The 27,701-nt window shown below is 40.6% G+C and overlaps 1 protein-coding gene across 1 annotated transcript in view; it reads right to left on the bottom strand.

The window, feature by feature from the left end:
* The window catches only part of LOC149321633 (guanine nucleotide-binding protein G(i) subunit alpha-2), a 187,655-nt gene that overhangs the window by 89,936 nt on the left and 70,018 nt on the right, over window positions 1-27,701 (bottom strand). Inside the window, exon 2 of the mRNA XM_089525822.1 lies at window positions 3,421-3,463. Coding sequence (XP_089381948.1) covers window positions 3,421-3,463 — 43 coding nt within the window. The remainder of the gene's footprint in view (window positions 1-3,420; window positions 3,464-27,701) is intronic.

Below are 27,701 nucleotides of genomic sequence, written 5' to 3'. Positions count from 1 at the left end.
AAGTGATCGAGAGGGCAGTCGCCTCCCAGCTCCAGGTTATCTTGGATGAAACCGATTATCTGGACCCATTTCAAACCAACATCAGGGTGCGATATGGAGACTGCCATGGTTGCCTTAGTCGATGATCTCCATCTGGGCATCAACAGGGGAAGTGGGAACCTGCTGGTGCTTTTGGACATCTCAGCAGCCTTCGATACCATTGACCACAATATGCTTCTGGATCGCCTGAGGGAGTTGGGCATTGGAGGCACTGTTTTGCAGTGGTTCAGATCCTACCTCTCGGGCAGGGTTCAGATGGTGTCGCTTGGGGAAGCTCTTCAACCAAGAGGGAGCTCATATCGGGTGTCCCTCAATACTGTCCCCAATGTTATTCAACATTTACATGAAGCCGCTGGGAGAGATCATCCGGAGGCATGGGGCGCAGTGTTATCAGTATGCTGACGACACCCAAATCTCTCCATGTCGCCGACTATTGCACTGAATAAGGATAGCATCTCTCCTTTAGAGGCCTGCCTTGGGTAGGTAATGGGCTGGATGAGGGAAAACAAACTCAGGCTGAATCCAGAGAAAACAGGTACTCGCGATAGGTGCCCCAAGTCCGGGAAAGCAGATTTGTCAGCTTGTCCTGGACGGGGTCACACTTCCCCCAAAGGATGAAGTTTGCAGTTTGGGAGTGCTCCTTGATCCATCTTTACAGTTGTCATCTCATATAGATGTGACTGCTAGGAGTGCCTGGTATCAGCTTCGGCTGATACACCAACTGCGTTCTTACCTGGACCCAAAGGACCTAGAAGCAGTAGTGCTTGCACTGGTAATCTCTCGTTTGGACTTCTGTAATGCGCTCTACCTGGAGCTACCCTTGTACCAAGTCCAGAAACTTCAACTGATTCAAAATGCTGCATCCAGATTGGTCTCCGGTACATCTAGGTTTGACCATCTTACATCAGTGCTAAAATCTCTTCACTGGCTGCCAATTATCTTCCGGGTGCAATACAAGGTGTTGGTCATTACCTTTAAAGCCCTACATGGCTCGGGCCCAAGTTACTTACGGGAACGCCTCTCTCTACACAATCCGCCCCACACTCTCAGAACATCAGGGAAGTATTTGCTACAACATCATAACACCAGGTTAATCACAACTTCCCACAAGGCGTTTTCAGCAGCGATCTCAACACTATGGAACAGCCTACCAGAGGAGATCCGTGGTATTACCTCCTTAGAGGCCTTTAAGAGAGCACTCAAAACAGACCTCTTCCGGCAGGCTTACCCAACAGATTTTGTATGAAAGCTAATGAGAAGAACCTGCTCTCAACTTTGTTTAGGCTTTAGAGAACTAGTAGGAATTGGTAAATTCAATGTTAGTTTTTAATGGTGTATGAATATTTTGTATCGTTTGTATTACTTTGTATTATTTTACTGCTGTAATCCCGCCTTGATCTTTGGAGAGGCAGGAAATATAAATAAGTTTTATTATTTTATTATTATTATTATAGGAAATTGGGGTTTAGGGAGCAGTTTTTTATATCCTCTTATTCCCGTCAGAACTATATCTGCCCACAAAGGGATCTGGTAGCATCTTTGAGACTAATTGTGTAAAAGAAGTTGTAGCATTAGCTTTCTTACACTTGGTCTACTCCCTCAGATGCGTAGAGGCCAAATCTATGAAAGCTAATGCTACAACATTTTTGCACAGTCTCAAAGGTGTTACAAGATTCCTTTGCATGCTGACATTCCAGACTAACATGGCCCAAAGCAGACAGGTCAAAAGCACTGGCTTTGGGCTGGGTTGGGGGCGTGGCATTTACACGATGCACTCCCCAAACGCAGCTGGAAGTCATACCGAACATACACCAACCCTCAAGAGCTGGCATAAAAAAGTGGTGAAAAGCTGCTTCTTGCCAGCAGCTGGGTTGAGGACCACGGCTGTGGTCCAGATTGGGGCCAGGCACATGCGGTTGCCGCAGCCCTGGTGTGATGTGTGCTGGTGTTGCTGCACACCGCTCTTTCAGGCCCGTTTGCATGACCGCTATGTCTGTCAGATGAGTTTCCATGTGCATTTCCTACATATGGAGACTATTATGTTGAGAGTACTGTGCTTGTGTATGTTCACATGTGTGCATATGCCCATGTATCTCGTCAAAAACAAAGAGGTTTTCCCCCTCTTCGTCTCTGAATTGCTCTGTCTCACTGTATACTGATTGGTAGAGGTTCACAATAAGAGGGATAGGTACATGCAAACAATCAGAAACTTGCTTTTTATAACAATTCTGTTCACAAACTACTCAGTTCCAAGGCTTGTGAACAAAGTTTGGGGAAGTTACTTTTTTGGGCTACCAATCCTAGAATTTTCCAGGCAGTATGGGTAGTGGCCATGCTTACAGGCAGATTCTAGGAACTATAGTCCAGAAAAGGAACTTTTGCAAGATCTTATTGGGAGGTAATAGTAATAAAAATAGTAATTCAGTGAAACCACCACATGAAATGTCATATTCTCTCAGCCTCAGATGAAGGTAAACTCCCTCTGAATACATCTTGCCAAGAAAACACTGTGATAGAATTGCTATAAAGCAGAAACAACGTAAAGGCACAGAACGACAACAAATAGTTTAAAATCACTCCCCCTCTAAATCAGAGACATTTCCTAGTATTTTCAGCTTTGTAGAAAGTGGATTACTATCAAGTGCATTACATCATAAAGGACAAAGAAAAATGCCTTAGCTTAAATTTCCTCAGTTATATACCGTATATACTTGACTATAAGTCGAGAGTATAAATGGCGAGTGCCTATAAGATAAAGAAGCTCTCACCTTTTTGTTTCCCCTGTCTGTACAACTGTAGCCAGACCCCGGGTGGAATTCCCCATCCTCTTCTAGCCACTACTGAGACCTGGGAATGTGTGCCTGTGCTATAAATTTGCAGCTGAACCCTCAGGGGTAGGAGCACTATACAAAGAGGTACTGGATATCATCATTCCCAGTTGGGCCAGCTAACGTTAACTGCAGGAGCTGTATCTGTGTAAATACAACAAGGTGTGCATTCATGTGTGTGTGTGTGCAAACAAACCAAATTACAGCAGTCCTCCAGGCTATGGGCTGAGTGTTTGACTACAGGTTTACAAATTCTATGAAGCTTAAGAACACAGCTTCCTCTAATGGCCTGTTGGCTGAAATAAAGACTATTATTATTATTATTGATGTAGGTCCAGCTGAAGCCTGGTGTCACCTTATGACCACCATCTCAGCCTTCCATTGTACAAAACACCAAACCCTGAGGTCAATCCAAAATTTTGAGTTGCATCCCCAGCTAGCTGTTTTAGAAGGCAAACAAAGGTCACAGCTTCCTGCAAAAAATATATATGAATACTTTCAACTGGACTGTTAATATGACAAAGAGGACAATGTTATTTGAAGGATAACTTACTTCATCTGTTTTACAATTGTGCTCTTCCCAGACTCCCCTGCACCTGTAGAAAAGAAAGAAGCCATGTAAGGTATAATCTTTTTTGACACTCATTTCTATAATATTATTTTATTTTATTCCATATGCTACCTGTCTCCTAAACTGGATCCAAAGCATCTCACAAAAGAAATTTTTAAAACAGTACAATAAAAAAAACCAATTTAAAATATCACATTCATGTAAGATAAAATATAAAATCGTTAAAATGTATTATGTTAAACATACAGAACCATTAAAAACACATAAAAGCAAACACCCCAATAAGAAGCCTCACTGGATGCAGTTACGTATTCAAAGCCTGCTTGAAGAGAAAGGTTTTTAACTATCAGAGAAGGGAAGAAGCCAGCCTAGCCTCTTATGGGAGGAATTTCCAAAAGATGGGGGCAGCCACTGAGAACACTCTCTCTTGTGTCCTCACCAAGTGAAACCATCAAGGTTATAATACTGCTTGCCAAAATCCTTGTGTCAGAATGGTTCATCCTTTGTTGTACATGAGAAATGAACAGGACTGAGAAGGCCTCCCCCTGAAGATTTTAGAGTTCTGGCAGTTCAGATGGGGAGATATGGGGAGTCTGGACCTAAGCTGCATAGTACATAACAAAGGGAGTATATAATAAAAGTGTGAGTAGAGCAAAACCCAGAAGTGGAATGCAATGATACAGCTGCCTCAGCTGCAAATGCCAAACACTTTGGTACTGCTCAGCTTCTAAAATCTAAGAATTTGGCCCACCTGCCTAACAGCATCTTCAGAAGCAAACCAAAAGCACAAGCTCTTGGGATATATTCAAATACATAAACTGTGGGAATGAAAGACTGGGATTTAAGATCCCACTGCTCCAACAGTACCCATTTGCCTTCCAACAACAAATGCAAGTTAAGGTACAGTATGTAATTATGGCTGAACCAAGACTCCTTCTGAAAACTTGTTTGCAATTAAGGTTTTCAAGAGAGTGAGATGAGTTCATTTAACAAGGGTTCACCAAGGTCGGCAAACCCAAATAAGAGGGGGCATATGAAAAAACTACAGTGGGGGTGGATTCTCTTAACTCTAGTTCCATCACTATGACTACACTAGACTCTTAAAATATTTGGAAAAATCCATTAGTTAGAGGCCTTAACAAAAGAAATCCCTTATGCAAGACAGCTACCAAGAACCCTAAGATGGTCTTCCTGGACTTGTGCAAATGGTAATGTTTACAACCCTTTCTGCAAATATGAAATGAACTTTAAGCTGAGGGGGTGAGGAGAGGATAAACTAAAAAAAGTGCAAAGAGTATTTGCATAGATCTGCTGAGGATAACTTCTTCAGTCTTATTCAAAAGCTTTAATCAACTTTGCTCAGCCAGTACCCAACATAACTAGACAATGAATAATGACCAGCTCTAAAGGACATGAGACAGATGAAAAAAAACAAGGCATGATGCTATATGTCAAATCTCAACATACCCTTCCACTAACAACACATGTCCTAAACTGGGAGAGGACAAAACCTTGCGAGACACCAACAGAAAAGTCTCTGTGAAAATATACTCCTGCCAAGATCAAAGCAAAACACTCAAGAGCAGACCTGCAGATGCCAGCCAGGTTCTATTGCCATGGTATCAATGAACACTGTCAATGAGTGAAATTGAACAGTCCACTGTCTGTATGTGCAGGGGTGCTCTACTGCTGGTGTAGGCAAGGGCAGCATGCAATAGCAAACAACAATTTCACCTGAATCACCCACCGCAAGCCACCTCTTAAAACGTGATCCTGTGCACTACTGCTTACAACAAAAAGGGAGTTCTATTATTTCCTTCATGTCTAGGAAAATGGAAAAGGACAGGAGCCCAGATTAGCTTTCAGCAGCTCAGGTACATTTCATGCCAACTGGCTTGAAGCCATGTTCCTTGTAGGCCAGAAGATTTAAGGCATAAGAGAAAGCAGAAATGGCAGAATGAATTGTAATTCTAGATTAAATATGGATGAAAAATGGACCATTAAATGCAGACTTGTAAATACCCATGCAGCTAGTTCCCCAGCAGCTCACAACCTCTAAGCAACCAGTGAGTGAAGTTCTATAGGTGAAAAAAGAACTGGGGAGTTTGGTCTTTAAAAAATCCTTTCAAATTATCAATTCACCAAAAACACTAGCCAAAGATATGCATTGGCAGACTGGCTGCCAAACATTTTTATCGGGCAGTAGTTTTTGAGGGCTTCTTTACAGAACATCAGTAAAAAAACATTGCAGGAAATAGTCTCACAAAATAAATCTATTTTTGATCTTGACTGATATTTTTTAAAAAAGAGGAAGCAAAAATAAAGAGACGGGAGGGAAGAAGGGAGGGAGGGAAACTGTTGGTCAAGGATTCTGAGCCAATTTCTCCAAATATTAGCTCAAACCCTATTATCCCCCATTCCTTTAGCGGCTTTTGTTCAATCTCAAAGCATAATTTGCCTCTGCAGAAAGAAGATGTGCTTGGTATATATCTATATACCTGAAAAGCTTGTTCCCTCACCCCCCCAGAAAATCTCCACTTTTAGAAAGTAGCTGTCATTGATTCAGATAAAAATTTCAGAAATGGAAAACTTCACATGTCTATTAAAGTCTATAAAGAACAATCAGAAGCTCTGGGAATTGTCTATATGTTAAAATTTAAAAGTATGCTCTTATGCAATTTCATTTCTCATGTACAACAAGGGAGGAACCATTCTGACACAAGGATTTTGGCAAGCAGTATTATAACCTTGATGGTTTCATGAGCCAGACTGAACATTTGATTTCTCTCTCCTTTTTTATTATTATAAAAAGCTTACCCCTTATAGAAGTCGGGGGAAGAACGAAATCTTAACTTTGTGAACATCACAAAGGATCAGAGGTCAGAAGATGATAAGTCTGTTTCTGGAATAAGTATTCACAACTTTAAAGTTATTTTAAGGACTGTTGTACACAAAGCACAGATAAGGCATTCAGTTTTGCTCACCGTAAGGTCAAACTCTAATAAGGTAGTAAAAAACCCAATACTTTTGAATGCTGCACAATCTTGAGTACTTGAGGGAACGCCTTCTTCCCTATTGTCTGTCCCACACATTAAGGTCCTCTGGAAGAAATCTACTACAGCCAAAAAAAATCTAGGCTAACATCTGTCTCCCAGAGAGCCTTCTCTACTACTGCTCCTAAACTATGGAACGACCTGCTGGAGGAGATCCATCACATTTCCACTCTGGCAGCTTTCAAGAAAGCGCTCAAGACGGATCTCTTCCGGCAGGCCTTTCCAACTTAGTTACCCTCCCCAGATATAGAGATATTTGTCCCCTCATCTGTCTATTTCCCCCCACCAATGTTTCTGCCTATTTTTTGTTTGTTCAATGTTTTTAATGTTTTAAATGTTTTAATATTATTACTGTTTAATTCTGTTTTAGTACTGGGAATGGGGTGGTGGTGGTAGGTCTAGGGTTTGATTTTTTAACTCTATTGTAATTTGTTGTATTTTATTGTTGTAACCCGCCCGGATTCTTCGTGATTGGGCGGGCTAGAAATAAATCTATTATTATTATTATTAATCTACTGCCAGCGTTCTTTCATTCTTCTTTCTCACATGATCATGGTGAAGTCTAGGAAAAGGGTACTCTTTTTTCACCATAAGCATGGTGAAATGCTTTACTTACGAGCCTGACTGTATCCACCCTTAAAAACACAACCCTCAGAGAAACTTTGATTACAATCTAACAGCAGTTATGTCTATGAATGAATTCATCCGTGCCACTTAAAAGTGTTTTGAAATCTCTCCTATGTTAATGTAAGGAAGACAAGAAATTCAGTTTTAAATGAGCTTATTCCTGCTTTTTTATAGTGGTTTATGACCATACAGGAAAATAAACTGAAAACTACTGGACAATCTGCCCTTTCTGTATATAGCATATTTTTAATTTTGAAGTGGTTAGCACTGTTAAGACTGTTTCAGAAAAAAAAAATCAGGAAGTTTTATGGCATCTTTATAGACTAATATATTTATTATAACATGAGCCACATGAATATATTTATTATATTCAGATACGCACACGCGCGCCCACACACACACACACACACACATATATATATATATAGAGAGAGAGAGGCACAGAGCATATGGTTGGGATGGATTCTTGATAATGAAGTTAGGATCCATTATATTAACAAAACTGTTAATCATCTGGCCATTAATAAAACCATTGGAAATCACACAAACATTCTGGCAATATTTTAAAGTGTATTTATAACATTGCATCTGCATTTTCCCCTCTAAGGACCTTATCACACGCAGGGCAAAATGCGGTTGAAATGTCATCCAAACATTGCGGAAGCACCAGGGATGTGATCATGCCGGGTGCTTCTAAAGTGTAATTGAGGCTTCCCGCTATGGAATCGTCATGGAATTGTTCGCAGGGAAGCCAGGATGCGCCATTTTGTGAAAACACCGCTTTGATCTAATTTGGAAAAGCGGTATATAAATAAACATTATTATTATTATTATTATTATTATTGTAACAGGATATCCCGTTATTCAGAAAATGGCTTCCCCACGAACAATTCCATGACGGGAACATAGAAGGAAGCCTCAATTACACTTTAGAAGCCTCAGGTATGATCAGACCTTAACACTTCTGCAATGTTTGGATGACATTTCAACCATGTTTGCCCTGCGTGTGATAAGGTTCATAGTCTTTTCACATTCTAACTTTTCTTCCAAGTGGAGAAGTGTCTCTTTCAGCATCATTACTGCACTGCATCTCCCTTTCTCAATTACTCATCCTTTCCCACGGACACAGAAAGCTATGAAAGTAATTTCTTTGCCATAATCACCATTTTTGAGTCTCCATTAAAATGAACAAAGTTGGGAAGAAATCTTTGTCAGCTCCATCAGTGAGATTCACCACAGCCACCTCCCCATTTCAGAAATGCCTGAATTACTGAACCAATTTTTTAATTACAGGAACAAAGAAAACACACTGAATAGTCATAATGATGGTGACATATTTTGCCTGGCCTTGTCAGTACTACCAGAAAAAGAGAAGTGGTAAAACTGGTGTGGAGTGACTAGAACATTTGAAAGGACATCCTTTGGTCTATAGAGTAATCTTGCAGCCCAGCGGTGCTTGGAGTTGTAATCCAAAACAGTAAATTTTCCAAGATCTGTCTTGATTAGAAAAATGTACGGATTAGGGCAGTCATTCCCAATCTTTGGTCCACCAGGTGTTTTGGACTACAGTGCCCAGAAGCCCCAACCAGTTTGGCCAACAGTCGGGAATTCTGGGAGATGAAGTCCAAAACATCTGGAGAACAAAAGTGTGGGAATCACTGGTTAGGGAATTGTCACCCCTCCAGCACAGTACCACAAGAAAGACTACTTGAGCGAAAGTGAGCTATCTCTCCTCAGCCCTGTCCCATGTACAGTGCTGGAACAATGGGCAGGATTTATTTAGTAAGAGCCATTTTTTTCTGGCGGAGGAAATACTGCCATATATTATCCACAGATCATTAAAACTCTGTGGGGGGCAGACCTCATGCTCAGATAAGCCACCCTATTAGCAGGAAGAATCTTCTTACAGTGCATCCTATTAACACATTTGCTAACGAGTTCAGATCTACAAGCTGGTGTTTGCAAGTGGCACAGCTGTTAGCAAGTTTCACAAGAGCTCTGCCCACACCAAACTCTCACATATGGAAGTAATCCAGCTGGTTCAGTTGCAATTAATTACTTCTGAACATTATGGTGGCATTACATGGACAGCCTGGTAAGAAATGCCAGCTTCACTGGGCATCGCTCTTCCACCGCTTTATGGTATTCTCCTGCCATTCATAGTACAGCAGCATCCATGAAAACCTCTGCACGTGAACCAGAATTTACAGTTGGTAACAGCCTAAAATGCCCAGTTTTTCCTACCTACAGTCCTTGTTTGGTTCCAAGAGCAAGTCACGCTGTTTGTTCCCAGTTACTTACAGTCGTCAACAATCATAAATCGGATTGTTAAAGACAATTCGTTCCAGCACCCGCTAGCACATGTGGTGATAAGGGCCAGTGCACAACTACACTATGCATATTGTTTCTGGGGGCTAACATTTAGCTGTGAAAATAGGCTTAGAGCTGAAAGCTAAGCACATGAGATCTCAAGCTCAACAGAAAGCATTCAGACAACTTAGGCATCCAAACTTGTCCATAAAGTACAGAGACATAAGGGAAAGTGGAGTGTTTAGACTTCAGATTAACTCCTGCTTAGCCAAAATAAAAAGGGGGAATGCACAGATATGATACTTTGAAGAGGTGGCTTGGATATATTAAAGACTTCTTCAAATTAATGCTGTTTACTGTTTGTTTTTGACAAGATGGAATGCAAATTTTTCTGATGAGTATGGAATACAATTTTTATTTAGGTATGTGTCTGGAAGATCAAAGAAGATTGCAAAATCATAACAAAGGAACAGAAACAAATATTTGTGAAACAGAATGGACTGATAAAATATACCTTTTCCTTCCAGAGACATGTTCTGAGCCCAGTCAGTTGGCTAGCTCTGGCTTTGATCGTTTTGGATATACAGTGGGAACTTGTTATCCACTGGGGTTTGGTTCCAGGATCCCCTGTGGATAACTAAATCTGTTGATGCTCAAGTCCCATTATATATAACAGCAGAACAAAATGGTGTTCCTTATATAAAATGGAAAATCAAGGTTTGCTATTTGGAATTTATACTTTTTAAAAAATATTTTCAAGCCATGGATGCTTGAATCCGTGGATAAGGAAGGCTGAGTGTAGTTAACAAAGAAAATGTTCTTGGTTCTCTAACAGGAACTTTGGTACCAGAGGTAGAAATAATATGGAAAGAATAGAGATATATTCTTACACCACAAAAAAATAAGAGCAGTTCAACATGTTTCAGCTAACAAGATGCACATGCGAAATGACACAACCAGGTGAGGTAAGCCTTGCATAAGTAAACAAAAACTAGGAACTACTGTAAATCTTCCTCCAAAATGCATCCAGGTGTTGTTGTTGTTATTATTATTTTACTTTCAACATAAATTAAATTAAATAAATAAACATCTCCATTTTTCTTGTGATTTCCATTTTGGTGGCATAGCTCAGAAATGTATGCTTTTTCAATATGCTAATGTACCTAATCTGCTTTCCTCTTTTCTTTCTGCTTTGCTCAATAAATGCTCAGTAAATGATTCTGGAGGGAGCAGTTTACCTTGTCTGTTGCATGTAAACTCATACAGCTCCTACAGGATCATCTAGATTAGAATCCCATTCTTTTCCAGGTCAAGCTTCATTGCATTTTTACTCCAGACATATTGCTTGAAAGTCTGAACACTGAAAGTCTGTCTTTCTCCAGCCCTCCTTCAACCAATGCTAATGCTACAAAAAAACCTTCCAGTTAGAAGGAAGAAATAATAAGAATTGGAAGGGGGTAGGTGCTGGGCTTCCATAAAAAAAAACTTTGTAAAAAGAAGGTTCTTTGACAGGGACTTTGTTAACTGAGGTATGACTGTATTGCAGATGCTAAATATCCATGTGTGATATAATATAACCATTCTTAACTAATACTTGTACTCATCAATACCAAAAGGTTGGTAAAATCTAGGATTCTCTTTAAAAACAATTACCAGTAACTGCCAGACAAAAGTCTGTAAGGAAAGTGTGCACATCAAATCAGTATATTCCTCAAGCAGAATGAACATTAAGTTTGTCTCTTAACTTTGAAATATATCTGGCAGGGTGAAATTAGCTTTCCTGAACATGATTCAATTTACGAGTCATTCTGACAACAAAGGGATTCCAATGGTTCTAGGCCAAAAGATGTGAAGCAAAGCCATCCATCTCCCTCACCCATTTGACTATTTTTACCAACAACAAGTAGGTATTTCTCTGCATTTTTCTAAAGAATTACTTAGATGTTCATGCTCGTCCTGTCCACCCAAGCGATGAAAAGCATTTGAGCATGCCACCTGACATGGAGAAAAAGGAGATGAAGGGCATTAAGTAAATTAGGACTTGACTTTGGAGCCAATGTGGTGTAGTGCTCTGACTGGTGCACTAGGAGTCTGGAGACCAGGATTCAAATCAGCATTCAGCCATTGAAACCCACCAGATGACCTTGGGCAAATCACACTCTCTCAGCCTCAGAGGAAGGCAAAGACAAACCCTTCCTGAACAAATCTTGCCAAGAAAACTGTGATAGGGTCGCCACAAGTCAGAAATGATTTGGAGGCACACAACCACCAGGAACTGACTTTGTGACAGCCAAAATCATGACAGTAGTTTCCAATCTGTGTTCAACTACCTTTCACAACATGCCTTTTTCTAGGCACACAAGGTGAGTCCCATTCTTCTACTCATATGGCAGATAATGTGAGCCATAAACCTCATGCAAGCGGTAAACATCAGATAATTCCAATTAACTTCCCCTCTGTCACTCTGCTCCTGGCTCAAAGAAAAGTGCAGAGTTCTCAGACAGCAAATATTAAAGCAAATACATCATGTTTTATAAAGAACTGACTTGTACAATCATGAGGAACTCACTGCTCTTTTGACCACACAGCATCTATGGGTAGAACTGGTGCCTGTCACAATATACAATAATGGAGCAGAAGAGATTTTGCAGACACTATCCAGGGCATTGTGTCAACTCTGAAGACCAGGCCAGCTGGCTTGCTAGTGGGGGCCAGTGCTGAACTACAGCTGCTCCAGATCTTTTCATGGAGAGAACTCTGTCTAAGCACAGTTAGCCACTCCAACAGCAGTCCTACCCAGAGGTCAAGTGTCACCAGATGCTCCCAGACACCCTGCTGTCAAAATGCCTGGTAGTTGGAATAGTGTTTGGAGGAGAGGGCCAAACTGATAATGAGTTTAATGCAATTTCTCATGGCATTCCCTGGATTTTATTTTTCCTATTTTGCCCATCCAAGTTGTACTTGATAAAACAGCACTTTTAATCTGCCTGCTAGTGTTGAACAAACATAGAAAAGATTTGTCACGCTGTTTCCATCCAGCTGCTCAGGGTGGTCAGTGGCTGGCTATCAAGCATCTTTTCTTTGCCTTCTTTTCATTGGTGTGGGGGTGGAATCAGGTAATATCAAGTAAAATAAAACTTAAAGTGAAGTAAAACTTTGGGCCTCTATCTCTCAGTGAAAGTTTTGAGTCATAACTACTGCACCATAAAAATAATCAACCCACAGTCTGATAGTCGTATTTAACAAATCAAAGTTCGGTATACCAAATAACAAACTGTATCTCTGGAAATGGTTGCTGAACAGCAGACTCTAGTCATTCTAGACAGCGATTTCTATTTGTCCCAGCACATTTATTATCTTTGGGATAGTTGATTAACAATGCAGCAGCAGAGTTGCATGTAATAGATAATAACTTCAGCACATTTCTGAGGAGTGAGAAACAAGAACTCAAAGAAACAAAGGCATGTCACAACTTCAGAATCAAAGGAAGGAGCGCTACTTTGGCTTACTTTTAGCTTTCATTTGTGACTGAAACAGTACAATACTCAAAACTAATATTTCCCCCCGTTTTGCCTGGGGAAACATGCTTATAAAGCTAAAGCCTATGTCTTCACATTCACACGGCAGTAAAAAATGCCAACTGAACATCTGAATATATTTGGCTTTACAAAAGTGCCATGCATCAAGAATGCTGGACACAACAGTCATTTACAATATATGAGGAAAACCTTACACCAAAAGATGGTCTGCCACCCACCCACTAAACTATCTCAAAGTAACAAAGCAAGAGCCCCACTTGTTCCAAAGCAAGAGCCCCACTCCAGTTAACTCTTTTGTTCTCCTAAATCAGTGATGGCGAACCTATGATACGTGTGTCAGTGCTGACACGCGTAGTCATTTGGGGTGACACGCGGTGCCCCCCGGGACAAACCTGCTTTTGGGGGGGCCCTGCCCGCCCCCCCCCCAATTGGGGCCTTTGTCCCGGGCCCAGCCTCTGGGCTGGGCACGCTCATGTGGCCATTACCGCAGCCACTAATGCGGCTGGCCAGCCACCCACCTCCTTCTCCTCCTCCTCCTCCATGGCTGCGCCACGCCGCCCTCTGCCTCCACCGCTCCTCCTCCCCCTCCCCCCAGCGCATCTGCTGCGCAGCCCGCGGCGCTTGCCTGGGCCACGGCCGGCAGCAGCGCACGCTCACCCCTTTTGCACGCTTGCGTGCAGGGCTTAAGGGGCAGCGCTCGCCTCCTAAGCCTTCTGGCCAATGGCAGACGAGCAGGGGCTGGCCTAGTTTCCAGCCCCAGTCTGCCATTGGCCAGTGTCAGGAGCCTTGGAGGAGGAGGCGGAGGCAAAGGAGGAGGAGGAGGAGGCAAAGGAGGAGGAAGAGGTGGCGGTGGCGGCAAAGGAGTAAGAGGAGGAGGAGGAGGCAATGGAGGAGGATAGGCTTCTGGGGCAGGGGGAGGGAAAAGGTTTTTTTAAAATTTTTAAATATATACAACTCAGCCTTGGTTTTTTTATTTTATTTTATTTTATTTTATTTTATTTTTAAATATATACAACCCAGCCTTGGTATTTTATTTTATTTTTAAATATATACAACCTAGCCTTGGTTTTTTATTTTATTTTATTTTATTTTATTTTATTTTATTTTATTTTATTTTATTTTATTTTATTTTATTTTTAAATATATACAACCCAGCCTTGGTATTTTATTTTATTTTATGTCTAAATATATACAACCCAGCCTTGGTTATTTTATTTTATTTTATTTTAGTTATTAAATAACAAAGTGTCCTCTATTTTGACCATGTCTAAGAAACATGCATTTATATTAACATTTTTTTTAAAATCATTTTTTTTGGCGTGTCCTCCATTTTTCAAAAAATGTGTCCTACATTTGTAAATTATGTTTTTTTGTCGAAGTGACACACCACGCGAGTTATGCTCGATTTTTTGCCAAATTTTGACACACCATGCCGAAAAGGTTGCCCATCACTGTCCTAAATACATTCACAATATGGAAGGGGGAGGGGAAATGTATAAATGTTGTGTGTCATTGAAACTCCAGTATAAAAGGCAACAAACAGCAAATAGCTGAACCACAGATACTGAAACATCTGCTTAATTAGGGGCCACCAGTTTCCCTTTATCACCTAGCAAATGACATTCAGAGTTACACTGCTTCAAAACCTGAAGGCTCTGTATAATTACCATGGTCAATAGCCACTAACAGAATACACTCCATGAATTTGTCTGAATTCTGTTATTAAAGCCAATGTCCACTACAACATGTTGTAATAGTGAACAGCATCAATAAATTATGCAAGTGTGAAGAAGTAATCTCTTTTGTGGGTCCAGAATCTATTGTCCTCTACTTTCTGCCCCGAATCTATTATTCATTGGGTAATCCAGAGTTCTTGTTCAATGAGAGGGGAGGAAAAATATTCTCTAGTTAGTTATCACTAGCATTCCTTCCACTAAGCTTAGGAGAATTTACAGAACTTCCTTTTTCTCAGTTAATCCGCAAAACCACCACCTTGTGAGATAGGCCAAGCTGAGAACAAATGAGTAACCCAGTGAGTTTCACAGATTAATGGTGACTAGAACATGGCTCTGTAGAGTTCCAGACCAACAGTGCAGCCTCTTTATCACATCCATTTTGGTGAGGATGTTGTGGCCTGTGGAGAGCTTGGGTGACTGGACCAAAAGTATGTAAATCCATTCTCAGTGTGCATGTGCCAGAGGATTCACAACTCTCCTTTTGACTTGCTTGTGCCACATCTCATTTATCATCATTTTGGGCATCTTTAGCATTCCACCTAGCTTTTTACTATTCTGAATAATTTGGTGTCACCTACAAACTTGGCTATTTGTTTCATAACCTAGACACCAGATGATTAATGAATTTGTTAAGATGCATTGGTCATGAAATCTTTTTCATACCTTCTGGATCAATTTCTATTAATGTCACAACTGCAAGATTTAACCTGGAGCTTTTGACGCAGACTGTGTCTGAGGTTTGGGGAGTGGGGGTGGTCAGGCTGGAAGTCTAAATAAACGATATCTTCTGATGACCACTTATGTGTGCAAGAGCTGTACAGCTTCCAAGTGGCTTCTAAGCTCAACTAAAGGTTGACCTTATAATGTCCTAAATGACTTGAGGCCAGGACATCTCAAAGACTGCCTCCTCCCATATAAGCCTGCCAGAAACTTGAGATCTTCAGAGAAGGCCCTGTTGCATGTCCCAAGATCTCATCAAGTTAGTTGGTGAGTACACGTAACAAGGCTTTCACAGCAGCAGCACACCTCAACTGTGAAACTCTATATGGAAGTCAGGCTGGCTCTATCTCTCTTAAGCTTCTGGTTGGCAGATAAAACAGTGCTAGCCCGTATGGCACTTAATGTTTGAAATTACAATTTTGATTATTTCAAAACTGGATTCCAGGATTCAGACTGCTTTTGGGAGTTTTTAAAAGAGCATTTGAATGTGTTAAAAATGTTTTTATCTTGGTATTGTTTTAAATTGGTTTTATTTGCTGATTGTCTTGGGAGTTCATGAGCTGGGAGCCAATATAAATAAAGTGCTAGATAACACTTTCTGTGGTTTTATCTGTATGTGTTTTTAATCTTGTGAGCTGTCAAGCCTTGTGTGTGTGTGTGTGTGTGTGTGTAGAAAGGCAGGATTAAAATAATAATGATTATTCCCTAATCACAACTATACATTTTCTTTTGTATCTGTTGTATTCCTTCAAGTCATTTCTGACTTACTGTTAATTTATCATGGGGTTTTCTTAGGCAATATTGGTTCAGAAGGGATTTGCATTCATTGTACTACATTCTCTACAATATCCCTATTTTTTCCAACTACAGTGACCTTCTAGTTTTCCAAGCCAGAACATGGCTGGTATACAGGGAAAAGGGAAAGCTAAGCATACTGGTTAGTAAAGGCAGACCACCTGTTTGTAGGTCCCACTCAGAATTCTGGTATGATAACATGTTTTTCATTTTCAGTTAAGCTCACGAAGGAATAATTTACTGATAAAGTGTAATTATCTCTTGTTATAAGGGGTATGAGGTACACACTCTTCCTTGAATAAACACTTTTTTCTCACTTGAGTTTTGTTGTTCTGTTGTTATTGTTGCTGGGTGCCTTCAATTTCTTTCCTACTCATGGTGACCCTAAGAAGGGTTTGCCACTGCCTTCCTCAGAGGATGAGAGACTGTGACTTACCCATGGTCACCCACTTGGTTTCCACGGCCATGAAGATTTGAACCCTGGTCTTCAGAGTTGTAGTCTAACACTCAAACCACTAGACCATGCTGGTTCTCTGCACTATTTTGTATTGTATGTTAACTGATTTTTTTCTTAAAAGACTCCCCATCCCGTCACAATATTAGAGAGCCTCTCTCTGAATATCGGAGAGTCTCTGAAGTACAACTACACTTGACATTATGTAATCCACTGTAAAGTCAGTTTAGTTTGAGTTTAGACTGATAATGTATCTTGACACTTACTGTCATAATCACAGAGACTGTGTCCCACACCTCTGAACATGTGTCATACACTCAGTAATCTCTTCTTACCATTATCACTTGAAGCCTTTTCACATCCCACAGTTATAGCTCTTTGACATTACTTTAAATGCCAGAGCTGCATCTTATAAAATCATGGGATTTGTAGTTTGGGAAGCACTGGAGCACTCTGTCTGAAAATACTAAATACAGTGGGCCCTTTGTGTCCACTGGGGTTTAGTTCCAGGATCTCGCATGGATACCAAAATCTGTGGATGCTCAAGTCCCATTAAATAAAGTGGTGTATTAAAATGATGACCCCTTACATAAAATGGCAAAATCAAGGTTTGCTTTTGGGAATTTGTATCTTTTTGGAATATTTTCAAGCTGTGGGTTGCTGAATCTATGGATAAAAAAATTGTGGATATGGAGGGCCAACTGCACCTTTCCAAGCTACAAACCCCAAGATTCCATAGGATGTTACTATGGCAATTTAGGTGGAATCACAGTGCTTTAATTTGACAGTTTGAGAGGGTTCCAGTTCTACTAGTTTAGCCAGGAGTAGAAATGGCTTATTATTATTACTCAGCATTCTACTCAGGAGTAAAGAGGTACAGCTAGGTAAGCTCCCAGCAAGTGCTTTTCTGTCCCCCTATTCTTTCCTCTTCCTAAATTGCTTCGTAATATGTGGTTCAACCAGCCAAAGCTATGTAGGGGATTAATTAACTAAAATAGAAATCAGATCTGTCCCCAAAATCTAATTAAGTAGTGGTGAGAAAAAGGACAGCAGTGAAACAACAGAAAGGGGGGAGGAATCTAAAACGAGCAATGCCAATTTATCTAAAGTCCTACACTGCACTAATTAAGATGAGGTAAAGAAGCCAGTTTTGCATCAGTGTCCCATCACTGGCATGTCGCACATATCAAACACAGTAAGGACCACAGGCCTACAGACTGAAGTGCATCTCACCAATGTAGGTGTTTAACTACAGTTTAATTTCAAGAAGCCCTCTGCTCAAAGTTAACTGATGTTTTACAGCCAGTCCTAAGCATTTGTGTCAAAAGAGTACAAAGGGTCCCATCCTTAAACAGGGAAAGAGGGGCACTAAGAACTGCAAATGGTGTCTTTGATGAGGCCTGTAAGAATACAAACATCAAATAAAGGCAACATGTTCTCACTAGACTGCCACCAGTGAATCGCAATCATCCTTGTTCCCTCGCAGATGCTCATTAAACACATTGGCTAAAACTCTCCATAGAAGCTATTTACAGACTACTGCCACAAAGTTATGAGAAGCAGGATAGCTAGATGCCAGAAGTTAAGGGGCGAGGGAAGGAAAAAACTAAAAGGAGGACTGGAAAAAAAGAAAGAAAAAGAATAGAAAAAATGCTTACAAACGCTCCCCAATCTGAGGTCACACTCATGCCAATTATTTCCTGTTGGGGGGAGGGGGAAAATGCTTCAAAGGACCTATTCAGTAGTTGCTGTACTATTCAAACTGAGATCAAATCCACAGACACAAATACTAAGGCATTGTTGAAAATGCTCCTATGTGTCATCTTCATTTGGTGGGCACATACATTCAAAGCAGAGACTGCCCACATGAAAAATAAAGTCTTGCCACTGCATTCAGCCACTATATGTTAGAGGTATCCATAAGAAAAAAACTAAAATGAAGAACGAAGAAGCTCATAACTACTTTTTTCAAGAATATGCTAACTCCCCCACATTTGGTCCATGTGAAAGTTATGTCACATTCAACTTTGCATTTTCCATAACTGTTCATCAAAACACTTTAAAAAATGAAATTAACACAGGAAATGCTGTATGAAACAAAGTATTGAAATCAGCCCCCCTCCCCCTCCCACTATGCTAGGAATTTACAAGCAAACACTGGCCATTGGTGATATTTTTGGCTTTCTGCACATGACCCCACATTTTCCTTTTGACTAGGAATTTTTTTTCTTCCTCTTCTAGTCAGTATAGCTCTTGGCTACAAGTTTGCAAATGGTTAAAAGTGCAATTGCTCTGAGCATCTATGAATCACAGAAATTCAGCTGGCATTCACACAGCAGTCTGGCTCACACAGCCACATTGTGCATCTCGCCTATCAGAATGACTGGATAAATTATACACTTGCACAAAGTCGGATGAGCTTTCATTGACATCCAATTTGAAGGGAGACTTGCTTCAAGGGGAAGATGGGGAGAGAGCAAGAGCGAGAGTGAATTACAGAATGATAAATTTTTGCATAAAGACCTATGGGAGGATAAGAAAATGTCGAAGATTGCATAAAGGTTAGAAGAACCACTTATGAAACTTACTATCTAGAGTTAATATTTAACTTTGTTGGAGCCTAAACACCCAAAATCATTCCACACGTTAAGTAATGTGCAAGGGGAAGATGTGAGAGTGACCCAGAACAATAATTAAGAGGCCAAGGTTTTTAACTGAACCAATTGCTAGCACTGGAAGAATAGACATAGACTGACAGGGGAATAACTGCTATTAGCCACTTAATTAGTACCAAAGATATATTAAGCACTGAGGAATTGTAACTGAAAAGAAGCAAGGTACTATTTTCTGTTTGCCTCCTATGGCCCCATAGTCTGTATTTAAGAGCGGGGGGGGGGGGGTAGTCTTGTTCATATATTTTGACTATCACAACACTAAAGTTACATTAATTTAAAAATTGCTATTTGTTCTCAAAGAATTCATGACTTAGGAAAATCATATTATTGGGTACTTTTGAACCCAAATGATGGAATTTAAATACATGGCTTTAAATTTAGAATAGGAAGCTGAGTAGAGTTAGCAATAAAAACTAAGGTCTGAATAAATGATGAGATGAAAAGCTCTAGTCCGTTCAACAGAGAAGATGTGATTACATGCCTGTTTGCTGTGCAAGGGAGAGCTTCTCTAAATACTTATTCAATTAACAAACTAAGCTTGCCTAAACAATATTTCATTTGTTATGCACAAAATTGCCTATATATAATTATGTTGATATTGTAATTATCTAGTCCACAGCAAAGCTGCTTCCCGAACAGCATATCAATTAAACTCTCTCGACGTTTGAAGTTTGTCACTGGCAACGACACAGGCAGAGAAAGCTTCAAACTGGAATCCTCCTGAGAATACACCGTTTTTATCACCACCAGTATACCTGTGAGGCTGGTATTCTCATCTCCTCAGACTGATTACTGAGCCACTGCCTATAATCTGGCATAATTCATATGCACATCCCTGTCACTGCTTACTGCATGCATACAAGCTCACAGTGCTCAATGGGGAAAATGAATTGCTGTCTGTGATTAAAATCTTGTCAGGAACCGTTCACCAACCAACTCTTGCCATGTTTACAAAGTACACATTCTTCTATGCTTGATATCTAGAATAGGAAAGCAATTAATTTAATAAGCAAGAAGCTACACTTGTCATGTTGCACATATTATTCCTGGAAATAGTTAGGCAGAGGCATGAATACAAGATCCCATATAGTGATAATTACAATAGCCTCATTCTGCAGAAGCTGTTCTGAATTTTGAGAAACATTTTAAAATCTAAATGAATTGCCTCCCCCTCCCCCCCCCCCCCCCCCGATGAATCTCTTATTTTATGTTAAACAAAATCTAGCTATTAGGAGATAGCTTGTTGGTAACTAAGGTAGAGATGATAAATGCTCACATGCTAATTCCTGTATGCAGAGTGTCTAGATTGAACACTGGGGGTGGCAAGCAAAACTTACTGAAATTCTCTCTTTTATACAACTGTTAATGGTACAAGAGCCCTCCCCAGTTTTCATTCTGGTTATTCTTACCTGTGTGCCATAATTCATGTCTATATGTTAAGATAACAAAGTACACATAGGCATGTCAACAAATCAAGTAGCAACCAGGGTGCTTTCTGTGTTTTTGAGCAATTCCTATGAGAACGTATATCACTGTACCCAGTTTGGCTGGGGTGGCATATCACTTCCTACCAAAAACAGCAAACAACTGACATGACTTTTTGTGTAGTAAATGGGAAGCAGGTAGGCTGCTTACCATAAAGTTTCCATTATGGGACAGATGGTGCCAGCTATATAGAGCTCCCAGAGTGTTTCTAGTAAGTAAAGCAGATATCAAAATAAACAGAGCTTATCACAAATGCGTTTTTAACTGATCCCCCAGGGATAAGGTGGCACCAATTCTCATTTAAACAGATCATATGCTTTCTTAAAATATACTCTGTCTTAATTTAGCCAGAGAACTCACTAGACTAGAGCATAAGACACTTTACTGATATATATTAAATACAGGGCCGGCTCATCCATATAGGCAAACTAGGCAGCCACCTAGGACAGCAAAATTTAGGGGCGGCATTAAAAACACTATTTTCCTGTGTTACTGTGTTTTTTATTGAAACCCCATTCCAAATGTCACAGCAATAAAAAAGTTTTTAACCTGTAAAAACCTAATTGGCTTTTGACTAATTCTCAATGCTATGATGAGAGACTGGAACTTAAGTTTTATGTCATGTTTAGCTTTAACAAACAAAACAGCGGAAATCAAGGGGTGAAAATAATAATGAGGAGCGACAGGAGGTGCCAAAATATTTCTTGCCTAGGGTGGCCAAATACCTAGAGCCGGCCCTGATTAAATGGCAGAGAGATGCTGTTCTAAAGGCTAACATGTTTAAATATTTAACTCAGGATTGGCCAAGATTTACCATTATCTTGCTGTACTCTTTCTATGTATTCTCTTATGAGGTGTCGCCAAACACTGCACCATAACAGCCTGTAAGACTTTGCAGTGTTCCAGTCAAACTAGTTCAGAGTGTATGGACTTATGTGATTTAAAGTGAATCTGGCACCAAATGCAAGGAGCACCAGTTTTATAATGAGGCCAGTTTAGCAGCTTTTCCGAAACTGCTAAGGCACTTTCCTCAAGCCTGCAAATCCTTTTCTTTATGCGGACTGAAATTAACAGTGGACTAGAAGTGAAGGATCAGTCACACAGCTTGCTTATGTGTTTGCTCCATTCACATTTAGATGGAGATGGCCCACATTTTAGCACCAAAATGGGTACATGGATGAAGACAACTGAGCTCTCCCCACACACACTTTCTTTCAGAACAATTTCCCTAAGATATTGCTATTTTGGTCATGTAGTATAGCAGGAAGAAAAGTGCCTGAAATGACAGAGGTGAAGCAAATGTGTACAACACATGGCTCTCCAGATGTTTTGGACTACAACTCCCATAATCACAATTGGCCATGCTAGCTTGAGCTGGTGAGAATCCTAACGTTTTTCACCCTCAGGTACAGAGGGCAAGGAGCAGACACTTCTGCTTTCTTTGGCTCAATTTAAAAAGAGAGCTCCTCTTCTATTTACCTGTGTTTAACCTCCCTTTACATTTCAAACAGAAAAGCTTTGTGGAAGAAGTTATCTTCTTCATATGACTTCAAAGATCCAGCGTGGCATAGTGATTTGAGGGCTGGACTACAACTCTGGAGGTGAGAGTTCAGGTCCTGGCTCGGCCATAAAATCCACTAGGTGACTTTGGGCAAGTCACATGCTCTCAGATGCAGGGAAAGGCAATAGTAAACACCCTCTGAACAAATCTTGCCATGAAACCCCCATGATAGGTTTGCCTTAGGGTCACCATAAGTCAGAAATGACTTGAAGGCAGCTGCACACATCCACAGTTTCTTTTAAGCAGCTCTTCAAACCTTCTTCCAGCTAACCAGAGGGAACTGTATTTTCACTCCTTTGTTTTATACTTTAAAATCATCAATCCCATTTGTAGAAAAAAGACATTTTATGCTGCTATAATACTTGTTTATAAGATGTGCATCTTGGTGCTTTACAGTGAGTGGGAACACATCATGAATGCACTTCAGCAGTAGCCATCTCCTCATTCCCCATTTTGTTCCTTCACCAAGGCCCACAGAAAGGGCCATTCTGCTTTCCCTAGCTGCCTCTCCCTTACAAAGCTAATTGGCCCAAATCAAAACAGCCAATTATAGCAGAGGCTGCTCTGACAGAGATACTGTTTGTTCCTCCAAAAACCACTTAGAGCACAGTGTGCTGAGCACCAGTCTCCTGCATTCATTAACAGGTCACCATCACATTTGAATTTAACAGCCAACATTCACTCTCCCATTTCCGTTTTACCTTCATTCTAACATCTGTCCTCTGAGCTCTATTAGAGAATGCATTCTTCTTAGCTACTGGAACTGGAAAGCAATTAAAAATACTGCTACACAATTTCCTGTAAATATACAAACTGAGTACAGAGCAGGAAATTTAATAGGCCACAAGAAAAATAGATCCTAATTTTTAAAACAAACAACATTAACTATTATCTTCAGCTGATTTTGACATGACTGGGAGCAGAAATGTATGAAGTCTTGTATAAACACATCTTTTATTACCTCTACCATTTACCTGTCACTTCCAAGCTCTGCCTATACCCTTTGCATAACTAAACTAAGGCGGGTTACAGATGGGCAGGGGAAGACGTCTTGGAGGTGTATTCTGCTGAATACGGAGCCTCCAGACCGCCCGCCCCGGGGGCGTGGCTCAGGTGGATGGGGCTTCCACATGGGGGGCAGTGAAGACGCCTCACCTGGGGCCGTTTCTGACCCGTAGCTTCCATACCGCCGCCTCGGAGGACGCTGCAAAGAGAGAGGCAGCTTCTGCACGGGCGGCCAAAAACGGGGCTTTTTTTTTCTTTTGCCGGCTGGCGGATGCGCAGCTGCGCAGCTGAGCACCAGCAGCAGAAAGCCTATGTGCACATTTAAAGCGCCCAGGCCCCTTTAAACTTTTTCCCTCGCCCTGCCCAAGAACAATGGTGGTCTCCTGCCAGCTGGTGATCAGCTGGTGTTGGCATCCTTGTCCGCTTGCACGTTAGTAGTGTCACCAGCATCATGGATGCCTCCTCTCCTTTGGTCCCCACGCTCTTGCTGAATCTGCAATGCACAGCCACAGCTGTCGCCGCTGCCACCGCTGTCCCTCTACCATCCCCCATCACCTCCCTTGTACATATGTAAATATTTAAAGTTTTAGGGGTTTTTTATTGTTAGGTGAAAATGGCACAGGAATGTGTGTAGGGGTTCACTTTAAATTCCAAACTTTCCCCAATTCTAGCAGCGCATGCGTACATGTTGCTCTAGGGTTAGGGTTAGGGTTAGGGTTAGGGTTAGGGTTAGGGTTACGAGCATTAAAATAGAGTGCAGCTGTGCTGCAGCTTCCACATCTGCATGGCATCTGACGCTCTAATTAGAGCCTCGGTGCAAACTGCGCATGTTCCAGGACCCTGACTCATTATGCGACGCAGCAGACACGGAGCTTTTAAATGGGCAACTTAAATTAGCGGCGTAACAATTCTGGCGTACCGGTGCAGCAGCTTACAGACAGAGCTGCGCAGCTGCGCAGTATATAGAAAAGAAGCGGGGAAAAGCAGCACCTTTTTAATGCCGCTTCTTCCCGCTTGGGGCGTGCGGGCGGCGTGTTCATGGCGGCATTCAGGTAAGGGCCGTCTGAAGGTTATACCTTCATGACGTCATGAACACACCCCTATTTGCCCGTCTGTATCCCGCCTAAGTCGTAGTTTTCTTATCAGTCTGAACTTACAGGAATTTGTTGAATGCTTTTAATCTGAAGGGAAATGAAAGGGGGGGGGGGAATCACAGGGTAGACAATGTAACAGATTTCTGATACTAAAATGCCTCCATTGTCAATGAGGATTATGCTGCTCATATATAGAGAGCCCACAGCCCATGGCCACATCCTTCTGTGGACTGTATATTAGTTTCATATGAGAAGGAAGGAATTTTGCTGATGAAATGACAGCATGAATGAGCCATGGGCACATGCATACACATGCAAATCAAGCAAGAACACCTTCACATGGCATCCAAACAAGGAATTAGGGTTTACTGGCTAGAAACAGTACCAGTGATTCAGAAGACAAACAATTCATCTTCTAATTTTCATGCTGTCTAGGGATGTACAGCCAGCAATACTGCCAATACTCTCAGAAGCACCTGAGAGAAAGAACATGGAAAGAATACAGGCTCCAAAATATGGTATTAGCAGGAAATAAAAGAAGAGATGGGGAAACAGAGCACCAGTGGGAAGGAATAGTTACCCAATCTAAGAATCTCTGCTACAAATACAGTTATTGCATTCAAAATCTAAGAGCTACTCATCACATTGGCTATGCAGTGAACAGTTGGTTACACATCATGACCAAACAACCTGTGATTCTGCTAAAAAGCCATTGTCACCTCTGCAGTTCAAAACACAGTAAAGCCTTTTTCCCCTGTGCATTTTTCTTCAGCATATCAGGAAGGAGATGAGAAGAAGGAATATTATTTCCCGCACCAGGAACCCGCTAAAACAGACAACAAATATCCTATCTACTTGCATCCCAACCCAATTAAAAGTAAAACACAATTTCTAATTTGCTATATTTGTTTCATAGGATAAATTACTCTGAAAATATCACACCATTTAAATCACACACACACCAGTTTTAGAATAGGTTATTCAATAGGAAACATCACAGAGCCAATTGGAACTGGGAATCCACAATTTTGAACAATTATCTACTGCCTTAAAGATTTATTCTCTAACTACATAGATATACTAATCTCTAAATTTTATGGACATTCCTCTCAAATTAAAAAATTTAATTTTTAATTGCTACAGCAATATTTAAAAGAGTAACAATACACAATACCCTGAATATAAAGCAAACAAAGTGTTGTGCATGTGTACACACAAAATTTTGTTTTCAATTCTACATAAAGGTTTCATCTTTTTCCCCCATTCATTGAACCATATTTCAAAAGATTACTATTACAGTTCAGTGCCAGTAAAGCAGGAGGAGACCCATTTAATCTAGCATTCTGATTGTACAGTGGCTGCTACCATGGGAGAAGCCCACAAGCAGTAAACAAACTTACTGTACTGGCATACTGCCTCAGATATTGCAAGTGGTCACTGGTAGCCTTTTCCTCCCACTTCTAAAGCCATAGACACTGGCAACCATCACATCATTCTGAATTGAATTCCATCATTTCACCATCTGCAATGTATGAAAAAGTAGTTCCTCTTAGCTGTCTTGAATGCCTTACCATCCAGCTTCAGGGAATAGGGAATGATGTCCCAAGTTTCTGCTGTTATTAAAGAGGAAGGAAATGTCTTTCTACTCACTTTCTTCACACCACACACATTTTTATACATTTTTTTACCACACTCCCCTTTACCTGACTCAGGGGGGGAAATTTGATTGGGAAGATTGTGGATACTGCTTCTGCAAGATTCAGGTAGCTACTTGACTGTCCAACAGTATATCCCCATCCATTCTGCTCCTTGGAGGTGTGTATGTGACTAGAAGTTTTGGCTTGACAAGGACCATTAATCAACAACTTTATGCTATGTATGCTATGACCAGAGTTTTTGTTCCTGATCAATTAATCCCCACACATCAAATGTACACAGTATATCTCTCGCATGCAGTAAGCCCTCCATATCCATGGATATTTTTATCCACGGATTTAACCATCCATGGCTTGAAAATATTTTTAAAATATATAAATTCCAAAAAAACAAACCTTGCTTTTGCCTTTTTATATAAGGGACACACCATTTTACTATGGCACTGTATTTAATGGGACTTGAGCATCCACAGATTTTGGTATCCATAGCAGGCGGAGGGTGGAGCCCTAGAACCAAATCCCAGCAGATAGCAAGGGCCCACTGTACATCCATTTCTCTGTTCACAAAATTATCAATATGTCTCTCACTGGGTGCTAATTTGATTTTGGTACAAGATAAAGGCTGCCCCTTTGCAATTGCAAATTTACAGACATACAGATATATTTAGTTAGTATTAAAGGAAAAGTTAAAACCCTTGGAAGGTACAAAGATGAGAAATCAATTAAAATGCCACTTAGCATCAATTCTGCAATACTGCCATCAATGGATAGCACACACTTGTTATATGGCAAGTGCATAGTTATAAGCTCCACAGATGCATGCATTTACACACAGAGATAGAGACAGAAATAGAAGGAAGCTAATATACCTTTTACACTGTAAGCAGTCTCCCTCTCTCAATCTCTTTCATGTGATTAATCTTAATGCATGAGGCATGGCTACAAGCAAGACTGAAATCAATGAGTTTTCTTTTATTCCCTATAGCTGTAATATAAAATTCAGTTTAATAAGATACAGAGGGAGAGATTTTCACAGAGGAAAAGCATCTCATGATTATCCTATTGCTGAAAAAGCAGTAATGCCTCCAGCAGTACAGACCTAACAGATTTACTTCATCTACATCGCACTTCCTCACCATGTACATAAGTCTCATAAAATAAGATTTGCTCTTTTAGTGAGGAGAGTTTCCAGCCTTGTGGCTGGAGTAATAACAAATTCCTATACAACTACTTGTAAAAGAAAACAGGAAAGAGGCAAACAAACAAACAAAAAAGGAACTGTAAAGATACACTGAGTGGCGGGTAGAAACTTGCTTGGAACAAGGCATAGCAAGGCAGTTGGAAAAGCTATCACAACAAATCCTTCCTCCATATATATATATATATATATAGCCTGTGAACCATCATCTCCATAGTCAGATAGCATTAGCATTACTATCCCTGGAGAATGCTACTTAGGATCAAGTACATAATCTAATCATACTTTGATAATAGTCACTTTGGAGTAAAAGAGTGAGCCAGATCTTAAAGCATGTAAGCAATCGTTGTGGCCAA

This window comes from Sceloporus occidentalis, unplaced genomic scaffold, assembly GCF_023333645.1.
Source record: "Sceloporus occidentalis isolate IW3139 unplaced genomic scaffold, rSceOcc1.0.p SCAF_1, whole genome shotgun sequence".
In the NCBI taxonomy this organism is placed as follows: domain Eukaryota; kingdom Metazoa; phylum Chordata; class Lepidosauria; order Squamata; family Phrynosomatidae; genus Sceloporus; species Sceloporus occidentalis.
This window is presented reverse-complemented; position numbering and strand designations above follow the sequence as displayed.